General features: G+C 31.6%; 1 protein-coding gene across 1 annotated transcript in view; it reads left to right on the forward strand.

Annotated features, from left to right (window-relative positions):
- Positions 1 to 10273, forward strand: part of LOC146531756 (uncharacterized) — a 31958-nt gene extending 21685 nt beyond the window's left edge. Inside the window, exons 4-6 of the mRNA XM_085198271.1 lie at positions 1460 to 1599; positions 7600 to 7819; positions 8565 to 10273. Coding sequence (XP_085054397.1) covers positions 1460 to 1599; positions 7600 to 7819; positions 8565 to 8644 — 440 coding nt within the window. The 3' untranslated portion in view covers positions 8645 to 10273. The remainder of the gene's footprint in view (positions 1 to 1459; positions 1600 to 7599; positions 7820 to 8564) is intronic.
- Positions 10274 to 10608: the final 335 nt, after the last annotated feature.

Here is a 10608-nt window from a genome sequence, read left to right on the forward strand (position 1 = left end):
AAAAAAGTAGAAAGTTAACAGTCAATGCTGAAGAAAGAGCGGGATAACTATGAATTAAGAATATAAAAAAATCTCAATATTTCTTTTATAAAAACATCATTATCTTGATTATTTTGTATTAATTAAATTATGGTCTGTATAACATTCTTACTTACAGTTGTTATCCGCGACTTTCATACATAAATGTAACTCTACTCTCTAAACAACTGAAGGTCACATATAGCAATACGGGTTACAGGTTACCTGAAAATGTTTACATATACTAAACTTTTAAGTCCAATTTTTAACATCGTATAAAAGAGAACATTTGTCTTTTGAACTTTTTTAAAGCCTATTTGCCATTATTTTATCTAAATTTACAAGTTTTGGAGGTAATGATTGCTAAATCTATCTCATTTCAGAATTTATTTATGAACCATCAGTCGAGTACATGCACTTATATAATTTAATTAAAAAATCGGATGTGTTCGAGAAATCAATATTTAACTGCATCTAGTTCAGCGAAAATCACTTACACAGTACAACTACAACTTTATTTAGCTTTACTTAATGCTTCTAATTTTAACATAAATTAGTTATGTGAAGCTTTTGACTCCAACTAGAACGGCTCGTACCTACCTAACACTTTAATTACGTTTACATTCCTACTATTAAGTACTGTGCTCTAAAGTAGTGTATGTAACTGGAGTTCCTTTACAAGATTACCATAACAGTTTAGTTAGCATCCCATACTTCAGATAATTTGAACAACTTTATTGGAGCTTTAGGATATTTTGTTTTTCTTAAGATTATTAGTGAATAAGAGGTAGCAAGAGAAAATATAATACAATATAATTATCGTTCTTTTTTGGTAAACGTTTAAAATTAATATAAAATTCTCTTTATAAGTTAGTTTCCAATTGCATGGATATAATGAAGTTTTATTAGTCTTACCACTTAGCATTTAAACTAAATAACCTTGAAAAAGGTAATGTGGATTTTTTTTAAATAATTTATTTGGTTAAATCTTTTAAATATACAAATATTACAAAACAGCAGCGCTTTCTACGGTTTGACTTATATACCGCAATGAACTCTATAACAATTTGTTCCTTACTTTTCTCTTGCATACTCATATACTATGTTCATAGCAGCGTCGTCACGAGCTGAGGTTGGAGCACGTCGGCAAAGGAAAAGTTAATGTGGGGCCGTGTTTGTGTTGTCCTTTGCTGTGAAATCTTTCTGAATAATTTTCAAGTGCAAAATAAAGTCTTTACATTATCTTAGTTGATTCCTTGTTACTATTCTAATTAATTTGGCTTGAAAGGACAATTGACAAGAATTTTTATAGACTCGGTGTATGGAAAATAAAATTTGAGATGAGATACCCGAAGGCAATCTAACTCGTTACCAAATCTCGTTACAGAATTCAAAATTTCATTTGTATTAATCTTCGTACTAAAGTCCATTACCCTCGCAGCTATGCCGGTCAAGGACCCCACAATACTTGGCGCTCCTACACTAGTGAGGCCCGGCGAGCAGGTACTGCTCAACTGCTCCTCTGACTACTCCCTGCCGCCCTCTGATATTGATTGGTACATAGACGATGAGATTGCGAAGGTATGTATGTCGTTATATTTATAGTACTTAAGTTATACTGTGAAGCAGTTTTTTTTTTTTTTTATTTTATTTTATTTTTATTTTATTGAAATGGCGAAACAAACAAAAGATATATTGTCGCAAATAGATGAAAAGCTGATGCCCTTAACTAAAGAAATCGCGGATTTGAAACAAGAGAACCAAATTCTAAAGAATAAGATATCAAACCTAGAAAATGACAAATTAAATAATAACCTTATTATCTATGAGCTAAGAGAAGATGAAAAATCGCCGTCAGACCTGCTAGTATCAATAATAAAAAAGATTAAAACTTCTTTGAATATAGAAATTGAAGAGAGAGACATTAACAACGTTTACAGAATTGGTAAGAAAAATAACGAAAGCAAGAAGACACGACCAATATTATTGAAACTAGTAAATAACTGGAAAAAAATAGAAATATTAAAGAATAAGAAGAAATTTAAAGACATTTATGTTTCGGAAGAATATACAAAAGAGGTGATGGTAAAACGAAGAGATCTATTACCGAAGCTCAAAGAAGAACGTAGTAAAGGCAATTTTGCGATTTTGAAACAAGATAGGCTCGTTATCAAAGAAGGCACTGCTTTTTTGGAAAAACGGAAAAGAGCTGAGTCTACTTCTCCAGAAATCTCAATCCAACCTCGTAAACAATACGCTACGTCAAAAACAAATAGAATTAACGCATTCGATGCTATGAGGGTTAGAAGTAATTCACTATCGTCGGGAGCTTTTACATCAGAAAGAAATAAATAGCATACAATCATCAGCCGCCGACACAATATTAATAAGCCACAACTACCAAACACTTTAAGTGACACAACTAATATATTTCCCAAGCCGAGTGGTCTTCGTGGGAAATTAGACCACGACCCTTCATCCATGAATCAGCCAACTAAATTGAACCAGAAACTAAGAGATACGTTTAAAATTTGCACATATAATTCAAGATCTTTATCGACAACAGAGAGATATTTAGAACTTTCTTACGCACTAGAGGATATAAAATGTGATATCATCGGTCTTAGCGAAATAAGGAGACTAGGGTGTAAGATAGAAGAAGATGAAAGTTACATTTTTTGTCACATAGGACAAACCAAAGGTTTACATGGAGTAGGCTTTCTTATTAAAAAATATTTGAAAAATACAATAGTAAACTTTATTGGAATATCGGAAAGAGTGGCATTATTACAATTGAAAATTAATAAAGTGAACATTTCAATAATTCAAGCATATGCTCCCGTAGAACGATCCAGTGAAACTGAAATACAAAGGTTCTATAAAGATCTAAGAACAGCTCATGAATTATCCGATGATAAAGTACTGGTCCTCGGAGATTTTAATGCAAAAATTGGTCAACCTAGAAAGGAAGAAAATCTTATAATGGGAAATTATGGATATGGTTTACGAAATGAAAGGGGAGAACAGTTAATAAGTTATGCCTATGAAAACAAACTGTCAATTATCAATACCTTCTTCAAAAAAAGACTAAGTAAAAGGTGGACATGGATGTCACCAGTCGGTAATACTAGGAATGAGATCGATTTTATAATGACAAACTGTCCCAAATTAGTTTCCAACTATGAAGTCATCAATAACATAAAATATGCAACGGACCATAGGCTACTCAGGGCAACGTTGGTTTTAAATCGCCAGAAAAAGAGCAGAAAGAGTTTTAGAAGTCTACCAACAGGTCATTTATCAAAAGAAGACACTAACTGTTTCTTAAATGAGCTTCAACACCGTATCACTAAAATTCCACTAGAAACGACAAATGTCCAATCTTGTTATGACATACTAGAAGAAGCTATAACTTTCAGCCTCTCATGCAAGAATAAACTCGTTAAGAAAAAACAACACCGAGTATTTAGTGATAAAACAGTAGCATTAATTAAAAGACGATCTGAACTAGTGAATACGAAAAATAAAGATAAAAACATAAAGAAAAAAATAAGCAACATATATAAAGAAGTTAGTAAATCAATTAAAACGGACTACAGACATTACAGACAAAATATAATTACCAAAAATTTAAATAAATATAGGAGCACAAAGAAAGCATCTAAAAAGTTAAACTTAAGTAAAAATTGGATTCAGAAATTACAATATGATAATAAAGAAACTAAGTCAAGAAATGATATAATAGAATTAGCAACAAAATTTTACCAGGACTTATACAGGAAAAGAGACAACGAAGGTAAATCCAAAGAGCACACAAACATTGCAGATAACATTCAAACAATAAAAAAGATAGATGAACAAGAAGTATATAATCAAATAAAACAACTTAAAACAGATAGAAGCCCAGGTTCTGATGGAATAACGAACGAAGCGATAAAACTAGGAGCTCCCATACTAACGAGTCATTTCACACGTTTGTTTAATATGGTACTTGACATAGAAACTGTCCCAGAACAATGGTGCACATCAGATATAATCCTTTTGTACAAAAAAGGCAACCCTTTGGACATTAAAAATTATAGACCAATTAGTTTAATGTCTAACATATACAAACTGTTTGCATCAATAATATTGGGCCGCATCAAAGGCAATATAGACAGCAAACAACCAATCGAACAAGCAGGCTTTCGGTCTGGCTTCAGCACAACAGATCATATACAAACACTGGACCTAGTTATCGAAAAATATAGGGAATACGATCAGCCACTATACTTAGGCTTTATCGATTACAGCAAAGCTTTCGATACTATAAGCCACCAGTCCATTTGGGATGCCTTAAAAATGTGTGAGGTACATCCGAAGTATTTAAACACCCTGAAGAGTATGTACACTAACTGTACAAGTACAATAAAACTTGAATCGAGAGGACAACTGATAAAAATAGAGAGAGGAGTGAGACAAGGCGATCCATTGTCGTCAAAGCTATTTATTGCTGTGTTGGAAAATGTATTCAATAATATACATTGGCACTTTCAAGGGATCTACGTTAATGGTCATATTCTAAGTCATCTCAGATTCGCAGATGACATTGTCCTCCTAGCCGAAAGACCGAAACAACTAGAAATCATGTTAAACACGTTAGACATAGAAAGTAATAAAGTAGGATTGGAAATGAATGTAAGTAAAACAAAAATTATGACGAATAGCGCTAAAATACCCATTAAGAGTAAAGATTGTAACATAGAGTATGTTGAAAACTACATATATTTGGGCAAACAGGTATCATTTAAAAAAGGAAATAATGAAGAAGAAATAGAAAGGAGAATAAATATAACTTGGAAGAAGTTTTGGTCACTCAAAGAAATTTTGAAAGGAGATTATTCCATTAATCTAAAGAAAACTGTATTTGACGTTTGTCTTCTACCTTGCCTATTGTATGCTAGCCAAACGTGGATTTTTACGAAAAACGTGAAACAAAAAATTCAGGTGACACAACGAGCTATGGAAAGAAGCATATTGAAAATAAGAAAAGTACATAAAATAAGAAACGAAGTCATTAGAAGTAGAACTAAGCTAACGGACGCGTTATCTCAAGCCCTAAAGTTTAAGTGGCAATGGGCAGGTCACATATCACGCTACTCTGACAAACGGTGGACCATACAAGCTACAAGCTGGAAAGGTCCTATAGGAAGGAGAAAGGTAGGCAGGCCAAAAAGACGGTGGGCTGATGACATTATAGACATTGCGGGATTAAATTGGACATCTGCGGCAAAAAATAGAGAGGAATGGAAGAGGATGGAGGAGGCTTTCACCCACACAGGGGTTCACATCCAAGAATTGGATAACTAAAAGTACTAACACTAGTATTAGGAACATGAAATCTTTCATACTAACATTAGTATAAGACTAACATCAAAACTAAAATGTAAATATGTGGTTGTGAATAAAGGGCTTAATTATTATTTATTATTATAGACTTACCACTTCCAGATTAGTAAAATTAATATGAAAATATTTATATTATTTTTCAATAATATGTACCCAATTCGTCCATATTACCAAATATCTATAAATTAACTGATCACTTTTTAATAATAAGCTACCTACTACTGCTACTACCGCCTACCTTCCCAAATCCGTAAAATCTAAAACATAAGTCTACCGTCGACCAAATTTCGAATGCACTATATAATAATCCGGTGGTTAATTAACGACACCTTTAAAATAATAAATGAGAAAGAATTACAATACAATTCTCTAGAAAAAGTAGCATTACCTAGAAAATAAGACCAAAGAATACAAAAAATGTTACCAGAATACACATATGTGGTTTCACTATGTAACTACCTGGATATGAGCTAATAACAAAATGCGCTCATTAGAATATACGGAGGTGGGTATTACATTTTTATATGAGGAAAACTTGTATGTGATCTTTTTTTGCCCTCTCGTTAGGAAACGATGATATGGGAAAGTGTGCATATTGACGTACATTTTAAATCTAAAATTAAAATGTATATGATAAATATTATGACTTTTCATAACGTTTTATTTAATAAATAATTAATATAATGACTGTCTGTTATTTAATTTTTTTATTGTTTTGTTTTAAATAGGTACAAATTATTCGTATTTTGGAGTAACTATAATTAAATATACTTACGAATGGTGTTCATTACGAATTTTAAACTATAAGAAATATTTAAAATATTTATCATTTCGAAAACAAATATAATTTTATATAGCAGTTTTTGTGTCAATGATATTATTACTTAAATTACGAAATGAAAATTTGAACTCGTTATATATATGTAGTAATTTATAACTTTTCTATTTTAATTTTTCCAGTTAAACGACTTGATTTGTAAGCTTACAATAGGCAAATAGGATAAGTAGGTCACGCTTATGGGCTTTTTGCGAAAAACTTTAAAGTAGAAACCAAGCCATAAGATAAGCGGTAAGCGGCTCAAGAGGTAGGCCAAATCGATTTAGCTGTTTGCCCTCTCGTTCTCCTAATGGAGACACAAATCCAATCCGATTTAAACAGGTACTATCAATTATTGTGATTGAACTTGGTCGGCGATTGAATCCGCAAATTAAACAATTGCACATTCAGCGATATTCGCTGTATTTAAATTTTATATTTAGTTACAATTGATTGTGATCATTTTTCAGCCGAGGCTATAGTAGCGGAGTGGAATAGTGTTTGACCTTTACGGTCAATGATAGCATAGATAGATAGGATAGGGGATGTTCTCATTTTCAAGCGACTTCAAAAAAGGGAAGGCCTCAATTTGCTCGAATATTATTATGTATATATATAACTAATTTTAAATTCACTTTATATAAATAGGGGCAAAAAAGCTTTATGAATGTACTTCCGTTACACAAATTTGTCTCGTCCGCTGTAATCAAGCAATGTAAACAACATATTAAATTCCATAACGGAACGTGACTGAGCGTAAATTCTACGTAGACTATGTGTTTATTAAAAAGCTTACATTACAACAACGCGACGTATAGTTGGAACTTCTTTAATAAATACTTTTAGTGAGATATAAAAGTCAAAAATTTCATCTATAATCTATATATATAAAAGGACTTGTCCTCACTGACTGAGGTAAGACGCACGCACAGCCGTAACCGCTGTACGTAGAAACGTGGAATTTGGACAGATGTTTACTTTTGTAATCTGGACATCCACTAAGAAGGGATTTTGAAAAATTTTAACCTTAAAGGGGTGATATAGGGGTTGAAAGTTTGTATGGAAAAAAAATTTAATCGGCACCGATTCTTATAAAATTTGAAATTCAGACTATTAAAAGTATTTAATTGAACACATGTTTCATGGTATATTAGAATTCACCCCTAAATACGCAAGCGAAGCTGCGCGCGCCCGCTAGTAAATATATATAAATATATAGACAATAATAATACAATGTGTAATAAAAGTGGTAACAGAGACAGACCTCTGTTAAACGCAGTATCGATGATACCAGAGGAAGATCTCCCGGAGAGCGTGTGTGCAGAGGTTAATGACCGACCGTTCATATTTAGTACTTATACTATATAACTTTACAGACAGAGCCCTGGCAACGTCTCGAGCTAAGTGCCCCACAGGCAGGCGGGCTACGCGCGTCCTGGCGCATGTTGCGCGTGGCAGTGCCGGCGGCCGCGAGCGGGGCGCTGCGCGTGCGCTGCGAGGCGACCCTGCCTGTGGAGCCGCCCGTGGTGAGGGACGCGGCCGCCACTGTCACGGTGTACTCGCGGACACAACTGTCCAAGTATGTGTCTAATGGAGGTATGTGTTGTTTTTTGAATATTGTTGGTTATAATAGACTGCTTAAAGACCATGTGAAACATTCCAGCCAAACGGGGACAACCAAAAACATGTATATTTAAGACATAAAAACCCAGTGGATGCGATTTAAATGTACCGCCATGGCGCTTAAGCAGATATATTCGTATTGTGATACATAATGTATTAGGTATATAATAATTATGTTTTTTTAACAAAAACTATTTATTTTTTTATCTATTTGTAACGCCAAATATTATATTATGTTATATTAAATTCTTCTTACATTTTAATAAAATAGAATGTTGCTTTAAGCTCCCAAACTAAATTTGAAACTTGATTAATATTTTATTGAGTTAAATTTGTTTGATAGAAAGGTAATCGCTCAGGGCGCGATTCTAGAAATAAGAAATCAGCTTATGTATTTTATAAAGTTTAGACAATAATATTATTGTTTCTTATTTACATTTAAAATTTTGAATTTCTCCCTCTTCATTTCCTTCCACTTCTACTTTCCGCCCAATTTTCGAAACGTACCGTAGTGAGTGCAGAACTCAACGGCTCGCTTTGTTTTCTTAATAGGGGAAATTATTTTCATTTTCTTGTAGAAAATGAAAATAATTTCCTTCTTTCTTTTCCTACAAGTAGGTGTTGAACCCATTAGCGTGAAATTTACAGGCTGACGGTGTTCCTCTGCGACACGACTGTTCTCATGAATAACTTAATATTTATTATTATATTGTTACAGGTACATTCGTTGGGAGCAAAGGCTTTATCGTCGTTTTGATTTGGAGTTTTAGAGAAATATTAAAGTTAGTGAGCTTATGAGGCTTAGTTTAAATATATTTCAAGTGATATTAGAATAAGTGTAGATAATTGAACGGCTACAATTTAAAATAGTTAAGAGCCATAAAAATAATCGATATCTAAGTCGATGCATCAAACACCTTAGTGGAAGACATACGATTAGAAATCGTAACTATGAAACATACAATCAAAGTGAATTTCATTCGATATAGATATATGAATGAATTAAAAATATTGTATAAAGTTATTATTTTTGGTACGTTTCAAAACGTTGTTTATTAAAATATTGTCAAAATGTATGTGTTTAATAAATAATTTATTAAATAAATTATATAATGTTTAACATAATATAATTAAACTTACTCTCAAATTCTAAGATTTGTCCTGCATTTTAATTAACTAAAGATTTCGCTGAGCAAAGTATTCAAAGAATGTATACGTACTGATGTGCGTAGATATGACTGAAATAACTTTTACCTCTTAAGTTTTAACAACTAGTTAATTTTTTTTTTTTTTAATTCATTAAATTCTATTTTTCACAACATGAATATTTATGTTTAAAAGTTCGTAAAATAATGCTGTCCTCTTTTCAATGTTCTTAAATTGATCAAAATTGAGATAGTATATTCTGTTACATTCATATTCTGTTACATTCATGATCACTCTAATAATGTTTTGTTATTGTATACCTTTTTATTTTATTTTTTCTTTTAATTAATTATTTTTTAATACTATTATTGCATGCTTTTTTAATTATTACTTTTATCATTTGTTATATTTTAAAGTTTTTTTTTTTAATTGAACTCATTTTGATGATACTAATTTATGAATGGATGCTTGTGAGGCGGGCGTTAATAACTGCCACACAGTTTGTAACTAATGCGGTTATTATCGTTATAAATTGTTTTTTTGTAATTTTGTTTATGAATAAATTATATTATTATTATTATTATTATATAGCCACAAATGGCTTTTAACGGAATTAAAAAGCTGATCAATGGCTTCTAACCAAAAGAAACTATCGGAGATACAATCAATAAAATTACTAAAATACATGCATTACTGCAGCATATATTTCTTTGTTCAAATCTGTCGCCAGCTGCCGCCATAACAGTCTATCATACGATATGGCACAGGTCACAGAAAGTAGGTTATATTTTATCTAAAAGCACACGAATATTTCAAAATTATTAAATTTACTAAAAAGTGCCAAAATCACAATTGAATTTATTAAACTTTTTTAATTGAATTCCTACATCTTTAATGCTAAATGTAAGCAGGTGTGGATAGTGAGCAATCATTTTAGAATTGTAATTTTCAGGAGAGTTTTGTATAGCATTTATTTTTAAACATTGTTCAATACTTACCATGACTAGTAATGAAACATACAGATATGCCGTAGGTTTGTATGGGATTATGCATTATATTAAGTAAAAGTTCATTTGAGCCTAATCTTTAAAAATGTTGTAATTTAATAGTTACTTTAACATGTGTATAAATATAGGCGTTAATCTCTGGCTGTGTTTCACTTAAAATAATGTCAATTTTTTGCACAAAATAATCGTTTTATCTTTGACGTAAAGTAAATCGACTTTTTTTTTATTTCATTCACTAAATTAAATGTGATGCGTAAATAAATTATGATATGAATGTGTTGTATTTATTTAAAGCCTTTATACCTCACATTAAATAATTAGTTAACCTTTAACTATGGACGTGATTTTTTTATAACACAAATATGGACGTCGGGTCTGTCAGACCAGTGTATTTATTGGTCATATTCCGTCTGTTTTTTAAAGGAAGAAGACAATTTTATGTTTTAGTTTACATGAATAGCCTCAAATCAAGCAAAATCAATATAAATAAAATCGTTTTTTATTAAAGTTTACGCATCACAACGATTTAAGTAACTTAAAGTCACAATTTCAGTCTTTGGCCACATGGGATGACTCTTAAGAAAATAATACTATAAAAAAAGACAGATA

The sequence above is a fragment of the Heliconius melpomene genome, chromosome 15, assembly GCF_056956725.1.
Source record: "Heliconius melpomene rosina isolate 202511_hmr_F chromosome 15, ASM5695672v1, whole genome shotgun sequence".
Lineage (NCBI taxonomy): Eukaryota > Metazoa > Arthropoda > Insecta > Lepidoptera > Nymphalidae > Heliconius > Heliconius melpomene.